The 21,880-nt window shown below is 36.5% G+C and overlaps 1 protein-coding gene across 1 annotated transcript in view; it reads right to left on the reverse strand.

The window, feature by feature from the left end:
- Window positions 1–13,172, reverse strand: part of ARAP2 (ArfGAP with RhoGAP domain, ankyrin repeat and PH domain 2) — a 125,481-nt gene extending 112,309 nt beyond the window's left edge. The window contains 3 exon segments of the mRNA XM_063401750.1: window positions 153–223; window positions 6,367–7,398; window positions 13,021–13,172. Of these exon segments, the coding sequence (XP_063257820.1) occupies window positions 153–223; window positions 6,367–7,283 (988 nt within the window). The 5' untranslated portion in view covers window positions 7,284–7,398; window positions 13,021–13,172.
- Between the last annotated feature and the right edge of the window lie 8,708 nt (window positions 13,173–21,880).

A 21,880-nucleotide genomic window follows, 5' to 3' on the forward strand; every position in this document is an offset into this window, starting at 1 on the left:
ATGATTAAATACTCTGCTGTCATGAATCAATTCTTCAAGACCTTTGAGATGCCCAATACTTCTTAAAATATGTAATACTTATTTTAGGCAACCCGTCCAAGGTTTCTGTTTCCTTAATATTCAAGATGTAAATATCAGTATGCTTAACTCACTGTTTTGTGAAGTTTGCCTCCTAGTGCAAGAAATATTTACAAGGTCCATATTTCTTCTTCTCTGAAGGGAACTTGAACAAAACAAAGGACAGAATGAAAACATTAATTGAAATTTTGCAGAAAATAAGGAAAACCATTTCATGCAGTTAAACAATTAAAATTATATACAAATACACAAACAACATATTTTAAATCTTGGGAAATCTTCTGATTGTTTTATGAGTCACACAACAATATGTTTTCCTCTCCTTATGACACTGAATAATTCTCTGATCCTCTGATCCCAAATTTGGGGGAATTTTTTGTTCTGAATTGACCTTAAAAATATTTAGATTGTTTGAAGAGTTTTCCCAAACCTTTTCCTTCCCTTCTCCTTCACAATGATTACCAATGACTGTATTTAAAAAAGGATGTGCTATGAAAATCTACTTTCACATTCAACTCCTAAGGGCTGAGCATCGGGCCAAAATATGCTCCGAACCACTGAAAAAGAAATTTCTGCAAAGTATTGACTTCCTAATATGAATTATTTCTCCCCACAAAGTTTTAAAACCAAGAGATAAATGGCATTGCATTGCAACTGCCTGTGACAACCCTTACATGTTTTATATGTGGGTAAGAATATATGTCCATGCACAGCAGAAAAGTTATTTTAATAGTGGTGTGCTGGCCCCATGTATTTCAATAATATCATGTATAGTACAATATTATTACTATTATTACTATTTCAGGCCAAGACAGCTTTATATTCAGAACATAGGAAGAAAAATGTGTGAATTAGGAAATTTCTAACCCACCTTCACTAGTCCAGTGGTCTGTATTAGAGGTTTTTCATTTAAGCTCTGAATTCCTCCATTAACATAACTAGAAAATGTTCCTCTTAATAAAGGTTCTCATGCATCCTTAGAAAATATTCTGAGGCTGATAAATGCCATGTAAGCGCCCTATCAGTTTTCCTAACAGTTTGTGGGTTCTCCATCTTTTAAAGCCAAAGGCAATTATCTTCTAAAAATATAAATCTCCTAGCTTTTGTTTCCCCATTTAACATATTGAGAAGTTTTATTACTTTAAGATAAACTACGTTTAAAACTTTAAACCTATTGCCCCATGAAGTCCAAGTTGATTTACTCCTAACTACAAAATGATGTTCCTTTGAGACAGAAAGCAGGCATTCATGAACTACTATTTCACATAATTTTTACTCCACACCTAAATTTGCCCCAAAAAATTTATTAGGTTGAATTCAAAACAGGAGCCACACCTTATAAAATTACTTGACATTTCAAATGTTATCCAGGTTACATAAACGAAGTTCCCTAATGATTACTTTATAAAATCCTGGGTTTGAAAACACAAGGTGAGTTTGGGCAGTGAAAGTTTATCATGGCCTAGTTGCCATATGTAATTGCCTACTCTCCTGAGTCATGATTACAATAAATACACAGCAAATACTTTAAAAGTCTGTGTTTCATCATACATTTTACTTAACATCATGTACTTACACCTTTTGAAGCTCCATTAGCAAATTAACTTCATGTGTTTGAACAAACTGAATTTTAAAGAACTTAATATGCTTATAAAAAACCAAAACGTAACCTAGTGTATTTCAACACAGATCAGATTTTCTGTTGTTCGGTTGGTATCTTTTGAAGGGTATTAGTAGCATTAAACTAAATTGAGACTTACAGATAAACAGCTTTGACTTGAAGAGCTTTTAAAATTATGGAGGTTTTCCTTATGTAAAATAGTGAGTCACTTGCTCAGTTTTGGGGTGGATGGATAATTTCACCAAGTAATGAAAAATAACAAGACAGTTTAAAACAAAAACAAAAAACAAAACAAAACAAAAAATCAACCAACCAAACAAAAAAATCCCTCCCCCCACAAAACACCTCATACTTTTTTTTAATGCATATACTTTTCAGGATTTGTGTATTCTTTTTGATCATGCACCTATATTTATGTATACATGGCACAAAATCCTACTAAAAAGCAAACTACAGGGTTTTTTCCCCAGCATTCAAAAATGCAACCTATTTGTCATTTTTGGAAAGCAAATTTCTAACTTATGTAAATTAAAACTGCCTCAAGATAAAAAATAAATGAAATGAGCTTACTTTGAATATCTGCTTGAATGATTATGTGTCATAAAAAACCTACAATGCAAGCTGTAAAATGATCATAATTTGTCCATGCTTAATAAAATAGCAAAGTAATTGTTGTACAAATTAAATACCTGGATTAAAAGAGAAAAATACTGAAGACATCTTTTGAAGGAAAAAAATTGAAAAAAAAATCTTATAAGTATATCAATCTATGACTTTTTCTTTGCCATTTCAGAAAGTGAATACCTCTTCTCTTGAATTTTTTCAATTCATAAACTGAATACCTCAAACTAAGAAGATTGATGATATTCTTTTATTTTGCTCTTTAATGGAAGGCTAGTACAAGCAGTCTATCAACCACAAAGTGGACCAATTTTTCAAAGATAAAATAATAATTTCAATTATTATTCAGTGTTGACTTTGTTACAACTGTGGTGATTCAGACTCCCTCTTTTCACACATTGAGAGGTACCGGATGCAGTTCAGGCTGCATACACTTCTCTAGCACCCCATATTCTGCATAAACAGGATGAAAGGACGTGATGAGGCTGGAAAGCTAAAACTTCACACAGAACTTTGCACCAAGCTGGTTTCTTCAATGTACTCCTGCCACCTTGCAAATAAAGTGAAGGAAAGAGGTCAGTGCAAGCAGTCAGTGCTTCAAAGTCCTTACTGGCAATCATCTGCTGAGTGTTTTAAATGAAAGAAGCTTTCGTTTTCAAACTCATTCAAGACATGTTTTCTTTTCTATCTATCTCAAGACCTAACTCTCCCATAAATGCAAACACATCGAAACTGCTCTGGCATGCTGTGTTAAAGCTTTGGGGTCCATAGACTGCTAGCAGAGGTAAAGTAATAGTCATACTTTATCACAGGAAAAGAGAGAGAGCAGCTTCTCTCTTCTAAAACATTTATTTTGTGTGGCAGAACGCGGTAGAGAGCTTGGCACCTCATTAGCAATCTTGACCACTTGTGTGTTAAGAAATGGAGTCCAAAGGATATCAGCACCAAGCAAGAAATTACAACTATAGGATCTGCCAACTGCAAAAAATAAATGGTGCCTGCTTGGGCCAAGCACCATTATCTATATTACTTATTTATATCTTCCCCCATATGCAGGATGTTGCCCAGAATTTTGGTCTAGTTTTTCTCATTTCTCATAATAAAGAATCAGAACCCCACTACGGCACAACACAAGTGACAAAGATGGACGACATGAAAAAATCTAAAAAAATTATAGAATTCATCAGTCTGAAATTTTATCTGCATATTATTCTGTAAAAAAATCAGATCTACCAAGTTATAAATCTACTTCAGCTTTTTGTTTGAACAGACTGCTTCCGAGAATGATGCAATGGTAACTATTTCACAGAAGAATGACTGCTAGTTGACTCGAAGTATCTAAACCTTCTAAAACTATTTGAAAACTAATTATCTTTAATCTTGTCCTACAGACACAAGTGGTTAGTTCCATCATTTTCAATACTTTCACTATTTGGTTTTACGAAAACCTTTGATTTTTCACTTTGTAGTTTTAAACGCTTTTTGACCGATCTTTACTAATTCTCAAACAACAGAGAGCTCATAATTATACGATCAGGAAAAGTCTAGCTGAAAATAATCTAGTATAACTACACATCAATACTGAGCAATAAAAACCAGTACTAAAATCTGCACCATAACTCCACTATTAAGAAAATTGTGTAATTCACACTTTTTTCCTTTTTTTTTTTTAATTCTGCATCCCCTAGTACTACAGTGATGGCACACTGTAGTGTCATAATTCAAGAAAGAAATAAACCCAAAGTACTTTCAACTTCTAAATGCTATGGTGTCTTTTCAGCTGCCAGCATGCCTTGTTACAGGCAAGAGCCAGGAGCAGAAGTGAGGCACAGGGAAGCAGACAAAATTGCAAGGGAGGTAAGTGCGTTATTAGCAATAATAAATGACATGGTCATAGCCCTACCATGGGGCACAAGGAGACCCACTGTATGAAATTTTTGTGCTAAAGGCACATAGGAGGTGATGAGAAAAGTACTCCTTGCATCAAAATTTAATGACTAATATCCATGAATGACTAGAAGGAAATGCCGTTTCCTACATTTCAGCAGGATCTCTCTGCCTCTACGGAACAGCCTTTATCCAATGTAATAAGGATGAAACCAGCCAGGATGAACCAATAAGGATGTCAATAAGGCCAGTTGAGGCTGTTTGCCTATGCAATTCTGTGATAAAGACACAATCTTTCCTGAGGCCAAAGATGTTTGCACCATGGCATTTTAAAGTTCTGAATTAGTTATCTGCCCCTATGAAAAGATTGTCAGAAAAGTTATCAAGAATGTTTCTGCGAAGTTTAGGTTCTGCTGCGAAGTTCTTGTTTAGCCTCGATCTTCAGCAGGCAGACTGGTCCCTCGGGATTTCCACATTACTGTAACTGGAGCATAAAGGAAAGAAGCTGGAGCTCAGAAATCAAAATGGTGGGTAATGCAGTTAGTGACCCAGTCACACATCTATCACTAACAGACTGGGATGTGGAGGATTTACTCCGGTGGTGGGAAAACTACAAATACAGCATATTCTCTCAACTGGATGATCGCTTCTCAATAGACAGTGAGAGTACTCTTCTAGTATGTAGTTATTATTATCTTTAAGGTTAAGAATCCCATTTTGTCTCAGCGTGAATAGCTTTATTAGACGAAGTATGGATAATCACTCTACAAAAGTTAACATAAATCTGCTCCTCACTAATAGACACTTATACCTGAGGTTCAATGAGCACAACTTTTTGCCATTTAGAAGAACCAATGAATCAGTTTTTAAGGCACGTAAAAAAATCTCTAATTGTTGCAGAGAATTTTTGCCTCTCCACCTGTTCAAACAATTGTACTACAGTTTAGATTACTTCTTTCAGTAATCTAAAAAAACTTATAAATTCTGGGAAACCCCTGCATTTAGAGCATGTATAAACTTGATGATGTTTCTAACTGCTGAGATATGCAGATGAAAAACCCAAGATAAATACAAAACATTCCTAGACGTGTCCCTTCCAGGCATAGCTTGTGGTTCAAAAAAATTTTAAAAATCAAATATATGCAACCTAATGATTTGGATATGGCTACACCAACAAAACTTTGCATATGCCTTTGCATTATTTTTTCTTCTGTTAAAAACACTTAGCCAGCATGACAACCAAAACTTACTTATTAGATCCAAAAATATTACAAATTAACCTGTGTGGAGATATTTTTTGCTTACAGACTGTAGTACTGTATTGTGATTGACTACATATTCAGTGGCTATTCTTTATAACATTCAAACAACTATACTTTTATTAAGATAGGTCTTGAATTAAGTCCCAACAGCAGATATTTTTCTCAACATTTTATCATATTTTTCCAAGACAAGCTACAACTAATGCTATTCAAGAAATAAGTGCCACTCAGTAATTTGTAGATTCAAACTCTGAACTCAGCCATTTTGAAGGAATAAAAATACACAGTCACATCACTTGAATAATTAGAAACAAATTCAAAGATTCCATAAACTCTGAAAACCTTCTACATCTATTGTCTTTTTTTCCTCCTTTTTCCACTGCTGTTTTCCCCTTCTGGAATGTCTTGAGAATATTTTTACACTAGAAATATCACTAAAAGCAAAGATTTTGTTGTTATGAGACCACCAGCAAAAGCCAACACATGGTTGTTGTTGGCCAATAAATGGTTGTCTTCATTCTCCAAAGTTAACAAATTACTATCTGTTCAGAAATTAATCCAAAAGCCATCTTGAAGTAAGTTCTTGCTTATGCTTTATATAGTTGTTTTAAGATTCCTTTCTTTGTTAATATGTTAGATGCAGAGAAAATTGGCGAGGTTTTAAGGACACACCATTCTAAAATTTTCCTTTAGACTCTCATTTTTGCTTTTAAATTACATTGAAGCTTAATCCTGCTCTTCAATTAATTTGGCAACATTCATATCAGATCCAGTGTATTTACAGCACATATTTAAAAAATCCACACAAAAAAAAAAGACATTAAGAAAAATTAAGAAACTCCAAATCGTAAGTTTTACCATGCTAGTAATTTCTCATTAGTAATCAGCAGCAATTACCTTGATGAAACTTGGACTTTACTTGATTCGGGTATTTCTGGTACGGGTCGATGCCTTAAGATAAAAGATCGGCTTGCTCTTGGAAATACATTCATGCAGTTTAGTGTACAGGAATCATATAAGTCATTGTCTATCATTTCTCCTTTAAACTTATAGAATGGAGAATCTGGTTTACTATCAGATAAATCACTCTCATCTGCAAACCTCTGATGTTTGTTTTCCTTGCATTTTGTCTCGCATGACTGAACAAATGAAGGAGGATCACGAAACACCAAAGGGCCAGTCAAGTGCTCATCAGCTTGGTATGCAGCAGCTTCTGTTGGTGATGCATCTGGCTGAGTATTCATCTTGATACTTCTACTTTGACTGACAGCTCTTAGTATGCTGTCTGAATTATGGTATAAACTGGAAAAATCCAAATTTGTAATGCTATCATCATTTGCCTCCATCAAGTTTTCCTCTGCAAGTTCAAACTTTTCCTGATTAACATAAGATTTTTTAGGAAGTTGTTCTGATGATGTTGCAGGTATCAAACCATTCCCATCTAAACTTGAATTGCTTATGGGAGACTCCTGATCAGAGGATGAATGTTGCTTCTCTTCTAAACCTTTCAAGTCTTTTAATTTTAGATTTTCACGGAAAAGAGAATTTCCTTGAATTTTCAAAAGATTGTCTAACTGCTTAAGAATCCTTCTGCGATGCCCTGTAGGCAACACTCCCATTTGCTGAAGCACGCTGTTGTTTATTCCCGCGCAATCTGTCACAGTGTTATAGCCATACTTTTTAAAGTTAGGGAGATACTGTGAAAGGTTAATGTTGACCAAAAATTCTTCAATATCAGTGCCATTGCCTGTGGATGACATGACTTCATTCCATATATTGTCCCGCACGGTCATGTAGAAATAGTCAGGTTTCATGCATGTTCACTAGCAAGAAAACTCTTGAATTTGGTGTCCACCAGCCAGCAGAAAATATCCGTTTCCTCACGACACCTCTTCAAGTTTCTTCAGCTCAAACTGATTTTTTTAACAACTGCAAACATATGGAAAAGAAAAAGGACATTAAAAAAATTCTTACCTGAAGCTCACAATTACCTTGAATAAAATTGTGAAAGACTCCCTGTCCCTTGAACAGCCATATTTTTAATTGTTTGTATACAACAATTTCAACAATGGTTCAATAATAATTTCAACTCATCCTTTTATCTTAACCTATACTAAAGAAATAGCAAAATCAAAGTCTCAGCATAAGTAATACAGACTTAAAAGACATATTCCTAGTAGTTAAACATCAAGATGAGCAGTTAAGTGATGAACCACTTATCTGCGCACACACTCTTATTACACAATACTTGGATATCAGGGAAAGAAAGAGTTATCCAAGACCACAACTGGAACTTAGGTAAAGCTTTCCTATTTCCACACTAGCACCAATTAATTATGGACCAGGGCTTCTACTCCCTTATCTTCCAATCTCAAAATCCTTTTAGCATAAAAACACACTTGCAATGGAACAAAGGAAAAATGACTGTCTAGAGCATTCTGTATGAACTGTGCATCTTCAACTGAGAATCCAATTAACCAAGTACTATCCTCAGTAACAGAAGATCCTTGCAACAGAAGACCCAGCCCTTCAAAACAAACTGTCCTGCAGGAGCACAGGGAAGAGGTAACCACCAGCATCTCAACTCTGACAGGGATGCAGTTTTCCCTTGGCCACAAAGAGAAAAGGCATGACCACATAGGCAAGTCCTGGCTGTCCATGAGTTCTTCCTTAATACTTTCCAATTCAGCTCTTACACTCCAAATTTCATCTATTTGAGTTATTCTTTCTTTCAGGGCCATATCTAAATTCACAATTCACAAAATTCAGATGCTACTCTTCTGAAGGTGTTTGAAACAGCCTGAAATCATTTTTCTTTAAAGAAGGTTTAACATCAGCAACACTCAACAGGTTTTTTCACCTCTCTCTTTCTGTATAAAGAGTAACTTGGCCTTAGGGAAACCTGCTGACTGTAGCAGCTGTCCTGGCATGCCAGTACTAGCCTTAAGCAGCCTGGAAAAGAAAGAACTGCTTCAGTGGAAGAGCATTAAGATTTAAATAGCATTTAGAAAGAGTAGAAATCTTATGCCCAGAATTTGTCTGTGGTAGTAGGCATTGATACTTAATTCTTCAAAGTATTTCATTACAAAAATGCAGTACTTATTATCTAGGACTGAAGCTTAAAACACTGCCTACATTTTTACTGTATCAATTATTAAATAAAGGATAAATCCTCTTTCTATAAAATTCCTCCAATGACTTTTGAATATCTAAGACATTATTCAGAAAAGTAGTAATAAATAAATAGATAAATAAATATTTATTATACCCAAAGCCACATATAGAGAAATCTAAATTTAAAATAATGTACTGTATGAAGCAAAGCTGTATCACTGCTATTGGCAATTGTACTTTATTAAGATTATGAACTAAATTATTAAATAACTACCTCAATCCCCGGATGTCTTTTCTTGCAAAATTTTGTAAATATCTTCATTACTCCCACACTTTCATAAAGTGGTAATCAAAACCAAGGGAAAAACTAGACTCTTCATACTTACACCATGTAAACATGAATGTGACATAATAAGAAGAAAAAAAGATGAGCAAACCTACATTTTTTCTGAAAGATGTAAAAATCAACATAGTATACTTACTATAAATGTTCCTTTATTTAAAATAAATCATTGGATTCTCTCGAGTCTCTAGTTTCATTTTTCTAAATATATTTTTCTCAGCTTTGATTGCTACCCACAAGTCTGAGAAGTGACTTATCTTGAATATTAAATTGATACAATTAAAGCCTTTTAGAGAAACAACTCTATAGGTCAATCAGATATCAACCTCTCAAGAAAGATTAACTTTATTATGGAATTAACCCTCAATTAAAGATTCCAAAGTAATTTAAATTCAAAAGCCTCAGGTTAATCTAAACTGATTACCAATCCACTTTCATATTTACCTTTGTCCTATCCTAACCTGCATGCTTATATAAACTTTCATCATTCCTTTAAAAATTTGAAAACTCAGCATTTCCTCAAAATTTTCATGGCAGCGTCTAGTCATAAAGGATAAAATTCAACAGTATGGCCTCCATGCATCTATAAACTCTGGAAAATGTAAATGTATAGTCTCTTAACTGGTTGAATATCTATTCTCAGATTCTGCGTACAGAAAGAAAAAAAAATCAGTACAGAAATTACTAACTGGGGAAAAAGTTATCAGACAGGTACTGTTTGGGCCAGAAAATAGTCTTTCAGATACCCAGTAATTAAATAAAAAACACAATCAAACAGTCTACAAACAAAAGGGAAAAAAAGCAAAGAAAAAAACCCACAAAAAAATCAAACGACAACCAAACCACACACACATTCAAGTACTGAAAACCCCTACAGTTAGCATATCAGTCTAAGGCTTCTAAAGTTGCAGTTGCAGCTGGTTATCTCAGCCATTTCCACCTCCCTTGACAGTTCTGGGTTTCATGGTAGCATGTGGCTATTTTTTCCCCAAGGTGTTAGTGTTCATTTTCAGACAGTATCATCTTCTCAATCCCTCCACCTTTCATAATAAGAAAAAAAAGCACCTGGGAAGGTAGCTTTAGCTATATATTTATAAATAAATACATATGTGTTATATATAAACATATATATTTACACCCACACGTTCTCTTGTCTCTATCTTAATACCGCTTTTTCTACTTGCAGTAGCTTTGCCTACACCTTATTCTGGAACACCTCCAGTGTTGTTACTTCAGGAACTCAAATAGCCATGTGTTTTCAGCTATTTGGATTCTAACCCATCTTTGTATAAACCACATACTAACGCAAAGGGTTACCTAGTAGAGAACAAACTTTGCCTCCAAATCTGTAAGAATGATTACATTTTGCTGTGTATTTTATGAACAAAGCATGTAGCAGAGGAAGGAAGGAACTGCTTGCTGAGAAGACATTTTGACCGCAAAATGCCAACAGTGCTGGAAAATAAAGCCCAAGCCACTTTCTGTTTCTGCAGTTGTCTATGGCAGAAGCTATCAGTGCATCCATAAAGATTTCTGAAGACATGCTATAGATCTAGCCTAGCTATACAACTGGTTAAATATAACCACATCTTATAATCACATCTTATTTTATGGGTCTATACAAAGGGTATACTGACAACTGGATTGTTTTCACTACTTACACAAAGGTTAATGTAACAAACAGCTAAACAAATCTACACTCACTAATGAGTGTTTCGCAGGCTAGAATATAAATATGTAATCTCTTCTTAAAACATTTTATAAGGTTTGAACTTAAGAAGTATACAGAGATGCAGAACTCAAGGATCACCTTATTCAATACATTACTCTGTTTTGATATGATTGTTATCTAATCTCCTCCTTAGCTTTGATTGCAAAGTAAGTCACAATAAATCCTAAAGAATGTACAGTATTAAAAATGGAGTGGTATATACACATTTGTACAAATACATTCATTCTCTTTCACATCCATATTTCTACCACTACAAATTCAGCATTTGTAAACAACATTAAGTGCATGTGGTTACATACATTCCTTAAAACCAACCTCTTAGAAGCAAAGCAAAATAGATTTTTTTCTACTTAGAAATAAATAGCAAAAAAACCCAAGAAAGAAACAAAAAAAAACCACAAGGGGAATTCGAACTTGCTGAAATAAAATTGATTCTTGATGTAATAAATTCTCCTGAGTAGCATAACCAAGACAAAAGTCACCATTTTCAACATGGTTACTAAAAATAGGAAAACGCTGAAATGGTTAAAAAAAAATCTGACTTCTTGGAGGACACGTGATCATCCCATTTTATCAAAATAGGGACAAAACACCTAAACTGCTATGTGAAAAAAGCAATACAAGGAAAACCATTTGGGCTTTCCTTCTAAGAAAAATGTTTCAGCAGAGGATGAATTGAAATGTATGTTGTACATCCCAAGCCTTCTATGGGCTCATCCAACTTTTTTTCATAAAAGAAGTTTCTCACACTTCTTTACAAGCTGACTGTCAACTTCTTCCTTCTCCCATTCTATGGAAGGGACTTAGACAAGGGATGACAGAGAAACTCAGAGTGGCCTAACAGTTCTTTTAGTGACAGCTAAATAGCATCAAAGAAAAATGGCAATTCTAACTCTCAGGCAATTCTTCCTCAAATGGAGGGTAAGCATCTGCATCTAACATTCTATAAAGCTATATCTACTAATTTTAAAATTCTTTCATTTTATGATTTTTCAAAAATTCTTGACGACAAAATTGATTGGGAGGCAGACAAATCCTTGTTGAAGCAAAGAAGCAATCCAAATTTTAATAATGAAATGTATGAACAGTTAGTTGGTTACAGGTGAACACAGAAACACTCAAGCAGGACTAGGTTTTTTTTTTCCTTTTTTAATATCAATACAGATACAAGCCTGAAGAAACTGTTAAACCTTTAAAAGTACATGGCAGAATAATCACACTGTGAGCAATCAGTTCAAACACAAGCAAGTTCAGGCTTGCTCCCAACTTCTGCTAAACTACATGCTAGATTAAGATCCTCAGAAATATGTGTTTGTTTGTTTTTTTAAGGAAAAATACAACAAAAAAGCAATATGCTAGGTCTTACCATGGAGCAGAATGGAATCTGCAAGCAGTCAATTTCGTCTTCACATTGTAATCCATACAAACTAATAAGATTAACATATAAAACATTGCAGATTAAAGATATTTTCCAAAACGTACATTATACAATAAGCATGTGGATTGCTTTTTTTTTTTTAAAAAAAAAAAAAGAGAGATACTGATTGCAACAATTCCGATAGAACTGTTGCCTTTACCAATACAAGGAAGTTACTACGCATAGGTCAACCTAGTGGATAATTACAAAATAACTTTAATCATGTCCTCTGTCAAACCGTTTCTTTGTTTGTCTTTATTATTATTATTATTTTGTTTCAGAGCATTTGCCTTGTAGAAAAAGGTCCAGCAACCTTCGTTACCTCGGAGTCAAACCTCGTTACTGCAAGAAATTCCAGTGGAACAACTTGCAGAGTCGCTGGAGTAAAGAACTGCATGGCATGAATAAGCAAACTGAAGGTGGAATTGGAACTTTGGGAAGTTGCTGTGGCAACACTCGGGTGCTGTACCCTTCACTTCGTATTCTCCAGGACTTACTACAGCTTCTTTGACTTACTTAAATTTTCTGATAAAATTTCCAGGTATATAATGGCAACTAACATGAGGTCTGCTCATGTCTGACTTCAAAAAAACAACTCATGGAGCAAATAAACACACAGTAGGAAATCATTGTTCTTTAGCATGACATTTACATACAAATCGTTGAAACAACTGAAGCCACAAAGAAAAGCGAGAGCAGTACACGCCTCATTTTCTACCTACCGTTCCTAGTCCTATCCCGGCTCGGGTATCGCGGCTCCCCTGGGCCGTGCCCGTCCCCAGCCCCGCGCAGTGCCCGGCGGTGAGCGCACGGCAGCCGGGGCTCGCTGCCGGCCGCTCCGGGACCCGCAGCACCGGCCCGGGGGCGGGCACACCCTGCCCCGAACCCCGCACACCCTGCCCCGAACCCCGCACACCCCGCGCCCGCCGAGGCAGCCTTCCTTACCTTTGGCAAAAGCCAGCGGCTGACGGGAACAGGGAGGCAGGGGAAGGAAGCGCAGAGCTTTAGATTGCTTCAACTTTCAGTTCTCCCTCCGGCTCCCCGACCGCTCACTCTCTCGCTTGCTTTCTCTCCTTCCTTCCTTCCTGCCTGCCTGGCCGGCCCCACACCCCACCCCACCCCCGCGCTGCTCCCCGGCAGGCCGCGCCCGCGGAGCTCCCTCCCCGCCGCGGGAGGCGGCCGCACCTGGGCGCGCCGGCGGCGCCCGCCGCCCTCCGCGCCGCGGCTCAGGGCCTTCTGGCCCGGCCACATATTTCCCGAGGAGTCACTGGGGAGCCCGCGGGCAGGCTTCGGCTCCGGAGCGCCCCAGCGCATCGCTTCCCGGGCGTCCCGTGTCACCGAGGCCGGGCTGGCAGGCGGCGAGTCTCCCCTTCCTGCCAGGCAGGGGCAAAGGGCGTCCCGGCGACGCCTCTGTCACCACGCGGAGCCGCGCTGAGGGCGAGCGCTCCGGCTGCGAGGAAGCGGGACAGCCTGCCAGTGGTGACACAGCTGTGATCACTTGCTTTAAAAAGCCCTAAAAGTACTAAACTTACAGTAATTTCCAAGAATTCACCAATTCTTGGAACTCCCCTATGTATGTGAAAAAAATGTCACTCGGGTGAAACCGTAAGTGTTACACAAAATGATAGGAAAGCACTTCAGTGTAGTCCATTGATGGACATACACATCTTCCTCCTGAAGTGTGAATTCCCATCTATTCTAATTAAATCCAAGGAGGTTTCAGAGGGTTTGCAGTGTTGCAGCTGAAGTCTGAGGTCTGCCACTCGCCCTACTGAAGCAGAACAGAAGCAGATACTGAGAAAAAAGAGGCCAAATTATTAAAGTGCTAATTTAGGAGTAAGTAAACCTGGTTTCTTTTAAAGATGCTTTCTACACACTAAATAGCCTTACTAGAGTAGCCTTACTTCCTACACGCTTAATAGCCTACAAAATAGCCTTACTGATAGAGGGGCTGTTACAATCTGTTGGTGCCCTGCTACTAAAGTGAGGTTTCAGGATCACGATTTTGCATGCAAACAGCTTTTTTACTCTCCAGCTTCCAGTCAAAACTCCCAGATTAGAAGTCTGCAGTTCAGTACTACAGCACCAATTCCATCAGTGCCCAAGCACTTCTGAAAATCCAGCAGCAAGTTCTAATTTTTAGATACGTAACTATCTGTGCACCAAAAAAACCCTGCAGATAATTTTACCTCCTAAACATTTATTATGCAAGCAAATTTTTGGATTTGTGTTTTTTGACAATCTAAAGAAATTTATTCTGTTCTTGCTTTTTATTAATGCTTTTGTAATGTCTATCTCAGACAGGGAACTGTCATTCCCGATTATTTGCTAAGGAGCTGATATGTGTCCAAACCAAGTGCCCAGATGTGATTCAGGTAAGTATACTAACACCCTTTTGTCATAGCCTCTCTGGATTGTAACCTAATGACTCACAGAGTCATCTGATCACAGATTTGCCTAACATCTCCAGCTAAGCCTAGCTTCCTTTCAGAACAGTAGGAATGCCAGTGAATACTGACTTTGAAAAGGAATTTTAACCACAGTAACCTAAACTATTTGAAAGATTCAGACCCTATAAACAACAAAAGATCAGCCTCCTTTGCAAGGCTTACATCACCATGCAAAAATTCAGTTAATTAGAAGTTTGTGGTGGGCTAGAATTACTTTCTCCTCAAGTCTAAGGGTCTGGTCATTGGTTAATACTCTTGAGCTCTTCTCTCTTCTCTTTCAGGAAGTTCCCAAGTCCTTCTATAAAGCCCACTTTCCTTCCTCTTCCAGGGACCCATGTGATTGCCCATGTCACTGGCAGAGTAGCACAGACTACAGATAACTGCTTGCTCAGTATTTGTCTTTAAAAAAGAGGTGTCACTCACATGGAACTCCCTGAAAGAGATTGCCCTCAGCACATTTATACCTGTACAGTAATGGTATCTTCCCTCAGAGCACAGGATGACACTGCATCCTGACACTCTGTGTCCCAGCAGAGTTTTACTTAGTTTCTTTGGCCACAATACTGGATCACAAGAATTGAGATGATTTTTCATGTGGTTTTTTTTGGGGGGGAGGGTAAGGAATGGGAGAAATCAGCATTAAACACATACCCAGTTGTGGTAACATCTTTCTGTTTGCATTATGTCCAGAAAAACTGCAATATAAACAAGATCATTTTAAGCCACATTGTGCTATTAGGGGTTATGGGGCTTTTCTTGGCATTTTTTGTATGTCTAAGTTACATTATTAGTACCACACAAACCCATATGATGTTTTATTCTTTGTTAGAAATAAAGAAATAGAATCAGGGAACAAAATCTAGCAAAAGCTCTGGAAAGGAGATATGATCAAAAACAGTGCAATTGAAAAAAACTGAGAAAATTTGGAAATTGAATGATTACAACCAAATGGACTGAGATGAAATGAGGTGCAGTGAAAAGGACCAAAACTTGCCAAAATTACTCCAGTTCAGATCCTGAAATCAGGAAAGAAATGTAAATAAAGAGAGAAAAATTCCGAAACCAAGTGAAAACAATAAAAATGAATGGGATGACAAGATGTGCGGCGCAAAGGACCAAAGCTTGCCCAATTAATTCTCCTTGAAATCGTAAGATTTCATTCCCTTTCCTGAAAGGAAATTCTTCCTTTGTTAGAAATAAAGTAGTATAATTTGATGTATGGTGTTTTACTCTTTGTTAGAAATCAAGTTGCATAATATATCATCTTTTAAGAAAGCTCTTAAGTGTCTAATTTATCTACAGCATATAGTTCTCTGATGAGCATGGAAAGGCAGCTTTCTAACACTGCAGTTAAAAAAGAAATCTTACAAAAATCTAGCAGGAAATTGCATCTTACTAATTTCAGTGTAATTCAGATACGACATAAGGCAGAGTACTATTCTAAGACTTGTTGATAAAACTGAGTTTCAAAAAATCTGCTGATAGGCCTGAAAACTGCAGAGGTTTTGTTACTGATCATTTCCTCTTCCTTTGTGTTCTATATTGCTATCACAAATAAGTGTTATGTAGGCAGGTTTTTTTAGTAGATGAAGACAAAATTTCAGTCGAGAAATTAATTATAAGTAGGAGCTGCAGGACTTCTGCTATAGTCTATGAAAGACATTAGAGCTTTTGTATCTTAAAACACATTTAACCATATAAGGTCATTCACAGTTAACAGGCTAAGAATACCTTCCAGCTCATATTTATCATTACAAAACCCTTTAAAAAGCCAATTTTCCAGTGATTGATATTGACCTGATTTTTTTTCAATCAATCCGTAAGAATAACCCTGTCAGCCAGTGTTTAAGTAAAGATCATCAAAGTATACAGGAACTAATCCTTAGGATATAAATATATCCCAGATTTCCACACTCTGTGTGGTTTGTCATATATCAGAATAGATGTTTGCCACATTTCTTATTGTTCACTAAGCTTATGATGAAACATTATGATGTCAAATTAGACATTTTCCATATTGAAATATTGTAATTTTTAGTTGTGTATATTTTTTAAACTATAGATTAGTTCTACTTGCTGCATATTTATTCTGTTTAATAACTCCAAATCCAGCTGCAGAAAGAGCCAACTGATAAGATAAAATAGGGGAAACAACTGCTACTCCTTTGCAGATGGCTTACAAGTAGCTCTGATATTTACATGAAGTTTGTCAGCTACCTCAACACGCACAGGAGACCTGAGTTTATGCCTCATTTTCAATGAGATTATTTCGCTTTCTCTTGGAAAAAAACAAACAACTCCCATATTTTTATTGAACACAATCCACGCAAGGTCTAAGTTCTGAACTTGTTCTTCTGTGATTGGTTCAGTCTCATTTGCTCCTCTTCAAAGCAGAGGTAATAAAATTCATCCACTAGTCTCCTCAAGGTGTTGAGAAGGTTAAATATTTAGATTTTAGAGAGGAAATGAAACGTTAGCTACACTCAATCAACCAGCAGGTGAGTATCTAGGCCTTTTATAATTTGAGCCTCACTATTATTGCTATAGCATAACATTGATATTATTATTAATAAAATATCATGAACTAACCTTGGAAATTAAATAATGCATCACAATTTTCATAACCAGAGTTCTATCATGAGATAACATTTCACTCAGGGTAAGACAAAATTATACAAGGCTTCAAAAAACTATAGGACTGCAGATAGGAATAAGCACTAGAGTTAAATCCAGTTTTTGCATTTTCTATCAACTGTTTATACATAAAAGTATAAAGTTTTCCAAGTTGTTTTTGCATCTTCAAAGCATGTGGCATGTTCAGGGGATTTTTATTTCTTTGCTATTGGTCTCACTTAGGGGATTTGGTTACCTTGACATAGCTTTCTGTCATCTTTGAGAAGTTTAATGGAGCATTCTTTAACTTATTTGAAAATAAATCCCTTTGAGGAAATTTTCTGCACATCAAAGTGCTAATTTTTTTCCCATATTTATCTTTTGCACAGTTCACTGAATTGTAATGAATCACACATCATTAAGATTTTATCTCCACAGCATTGGTTTATTCAAACTCAACAGAAACCACATTTGACACTTTTAACAACATTCTTAGATTTAAAGGTCACCATTTCAGGCACTTCCTTCTCTCTTTCATTTCATTTGTTGCTTAAGCAAATTTGTCATGGAAAGTAATGAAATATAATGAAATATCACAGAACTATTTCTAGAGGAAAAAAATTCCATAGTACAATCACAATTGAAATTGTCGATAGTTAAATACAGTTTCACATTGATATTTAGGTCTGATGAAAACCATGATCATAGAACAATAGAATTGTAGAGTGGCCTTAGTTGGAAGGGACTTCAAAGATCATCCAGTCCCTACCCCTTGCCATGGGCAGGAACACCTTTCACTGGACCAGGTTGCTCAGAGCTCCATCCAAACTGGCCTTGAACACTTTAGTGTTCTCTGGAATAACTTCTCTGGATAACCTGTTCTCTCTTCTGACTTCTCTTTTCCTCACTGCTCTCTGCCCAACCAAAGAAAGCAACTCATGATAGCTGACTCACTTAGCAGCATTCTGATGCTATCAGAGGTGTTAAACTGGGAGCTTACTGTATATAGAATATATACAGTAATCGAGTATTCTTTAATAGAAAACTCAATATGAAGATATCCCATCTGCCCATGAATAATTTCTTGTAAAGTTGTTAAGTTAAGTTGAAGCTGAGTGGTATCGAGTCTCTGAGTTGTACTGTATACATCCCATTTCACAAACAGTTTCCTTAGCTTTCTGTCTTTTTCCTTAGCTTTTCTGTCTTTAAGCAAGCCTCAAATGTAAAATGCTAACTCTTCAAAGTAGACAAGCTACCTGGATGGTACCAGGTGGAACTGAAACTACCAGTAACCTTACTTATTTTAGATAAACAAAGGATAGCATAAGTATTCTGCCTACAATTTTGAATTAGATTGGCATTTAAGACATCTCATTTGAATGTTCAGCTTATGCTACAAACTCTACTGAAATTGATGATAGCACAACATTCTATATCTAGATAGCTTTTTCTGTCTTTTTCACCTTATTCTGTACAGAAAATGTCATGCTGCCTTCAAACATTTCTTTGTACCAAAGGTATCTCTTAAGAGCAATGAAGGTCTAACTTCAGTATTGAAGACAGCATATAATGGACTGGGACTTTCTCATTATGGAAAGAAACACAGTCAAGTGACAATGACATTTTCATGTCATGTTTCTACAGTCTTTCCCTTCCTGAAATTTAATTGAAATTGCAGTTAAACAAGTTTTATTTCAATATTGAATAGCAAAGCCTACAATTTTTCTGTGTTTAATAACTACAAAATAGTGTTGCTGATCACATGAAAAAGGCATTTTTCTTTCAAGAATAGTTTTTCCTAAAGCTTATAATTAGGTTATTACTTATGTATTTTAGAGTTCAAGAGGGATTTCAAGTGGAGTAGGTTTTCAGATGGATTTCCAAGATTTTTTCCTGTAAAAGACTGTAAATAGGATAATACATAAATAGTATATTAATATTTAAATAGTATATAAATATGTAAATAGGATAGTATATGGATTTGAGAGTATGTATTGATTTTTTTTTCTCCTTCATTCTCACTATATTTTGTAGGTAGCTCTCCTCAACTCCGGAGTTTTGCTTTTCCTAATCTGAGGCTCTTGAACATTGGATTCGTAGTTAAAATTGCTTAAAGTCAAGTGCTGTGACTGCACTCAGAGAGAGATACCTTTTTTAACCATGTTATTTCATAATTATGTGTTTCAAAGGGATTATGTCAGTGACCACCACTGGTCACTGTAATAGAATGCTAAATGAAGCTACATGAACATATGATATAAATTCTATGGCACAGTGCATCTGTAGCACTTTCTTAGTTTTCTTTACACTATTATTGCTTTTTACCTTGGGCCTTAAAATACCAGAGATGGGAAGAATAACCATTACACTTATTTTCAAATATCAATAGATCAATAAATACATCAAAATGCATTCATTGTCACATACTGAACTTTGCATTATGGACAGAATTTATTGGATCTGCACCACACACTCTAATCTCTTTTCCTAGTGGAACAAAGTCCACATCCTTTGTTATCAGCTATGCAACACTTCTAAGGTATTCTGAAAAGAACATGAATATCTGCTAAAGGGTAATTTAATTTAAATGTATGATTTGATCCCTTTTTTTCTAAATTGGATATTTTGTTCTTCCTACATCCAAGGCTATTATTTAATATGGATGAAAAAGCTCTTTTTAAAAGGACTGTTCAAATACTTAGAGAATATAGTTGAGTGCTGTGTCCAGTTCCGGCCCCTCAGTTTAGGAAGGACATTGAGTGCTCTCCATGATAAACACAAGGAATTGACTGGAAGTCCAGGCAAGTATGGAAGAACTTATCTGTAAGCAGACACACTATATTAGATACTGAGTTCTGCTGTCTGATGATGCTGAGGGACCTTAATCTTTGTTAGTATTTCAGTACTTAGTAATTCATTAGACCAAATTAATTCATATTCCCACAGCTGTATCACACTGGTTTTGATTCCATTCCATAAAATTCAATATGACTCATAATTCTCATCATGTGACCAAAACAATTATAAAAGTAAAATTAACTAAACAAAATTGTTCGAAGTTTTATGTACACTATACTTTAGTGGGGTTATGTTGACCAGATGCCAGATGCCAACCCAGTAACTTCCCCTCTTCCACGGGAAAAGGAAAGAATATAAGATGGAAAAAATCCTGAGCTGATATATAGAGAAAATCACTTAAAATTACCATAGTGGGCAAAATAGACTTAATTTAGGGGGAAAATTAATTTAATTTATTGTCAATTTAAATAGATTTGGGTAGTGAGAAGCAAAGGAAAGAAACAAGACCTTTCCTCCACCCCTTCTTCTTTTCATGCTTGACTTCACTCCTTCATTCCCAATTCCTTTACCTCCTCTCCTTCCTGAGGAGTGCCGGGAAATGGCAAATGAGGACAGCTGTCTGTCCATAACAGTTCCCTCTGTACTCCTTCCTACTTACTCTTTTCCATGCTCCACTGTGAGTCCTTCCCATGGTCTGCAGCTACTGTCAGAAAGAACTGGATTCTAAACAGAATTCAGTTCCTTCAGGAAATATCTACTTTTCTTGGCATGGAGTCCTCCTCAGGCTACACAATAACTGCTCCAGTCTGGTCTCCCATGGGCTCCAAGGGAATCTCTGCCCCATGTTTGCAGTACCTTCTCTTCCTTCTTCCCTGACCTTGTTGTTTGCAAGGCTGGTTCTCACACTTTTTTTCCTCAGTCCTCAATTTTCTCTGGTGCTCTTGTCCTTTCTTAAGTATCTTTTCACAGAGGCTTTGCTCCATGCTCAGCTCAGTCCTGCAGTAGGTGGACATCAACATATTAACAAACATTTATCAAAGAGAAGAGAAAACTAACATTTCTATCTAAGGTCTATCCACATTAAACCTCAAAAGAAGAGTATTTAACAGCCAAGAGAGGTGATTTCCCTCTATACTCTGCCCTTGTGAGACCTTACCTAAGTATTGCATAAGGTCTGGAGTCTCCAGCACAAGGATATGGACCTGTTAGAGCAAGTCCAGAGGAAGGCCATGGAAATTATCAGAGGGATCAGATACTTTTAAGAGAGTTTGAGAGAGTTGGGGGTTTCAGGCTAGAGAAGGCTCTGGGGATACCTTGTCAAATGCTTCTAATTCTTAAAAGGGGCTTTTTAAAAAGAAAAAGAGTAATTTTTTTTTTTTTTTTAACAGGGACACTATCACATATAGTGCTAGAACAGGAGGGAGCAGTTTTAAACTAAAGGAGGAGATATTTAGATTAGATGTTGGGAAGTACTTCTTTACTTAGAAGTAATGAGACACAGGAAGAGAAAGAAGAAGGCAGAGAACTTGTGGATGCCCCATTCCTGAAAGTGTTCAAGGCCAGGCTGGATGAGGCTTTGAGCAACCTGGTCTACTAGAAGGTGTCTCTCTGCCCATGACAAAGGAAGGTTGTAAAGAGCCTTAAAGATCATCTTATTCCAATCCAAACCATTCTGTCATTCTACGATGATTCTATGATACAAAGAGAGAGAGATAAAGAGATAACAGACAGAAATGTTTAGCTATGCTTTGGTTTCTGAGTCTTGACCTACAGATTATTTATAAAGCCTGTAATAATAACAAAACATTTGGGTTTTAAAAGCCTCCTTCTGAGCTCCAAGCAAGTTGACTGTCCTGTTGACCTATGGTTTATGTGATTTTTTTTTTTAATTCTATTTTTGTCAGGTTTCCAAGAATCATTCTCCTTCCAAAAAGCAGCTATTA

This window comes from Prinia subflava, chromosome 7 (assembly GCF_021018805.1).
Source record: "Prinia subflava isolate CZ2003 ecotype Zambia chromosome 7, Cam_Psub_1.2, whole genome shotgun sequence".
Lineage (NCBI taxonomy): Eukaryota > Metazoa > Chordata > Aves > Passeriformes > Cisticolidae > Prinia > Prinia subflava.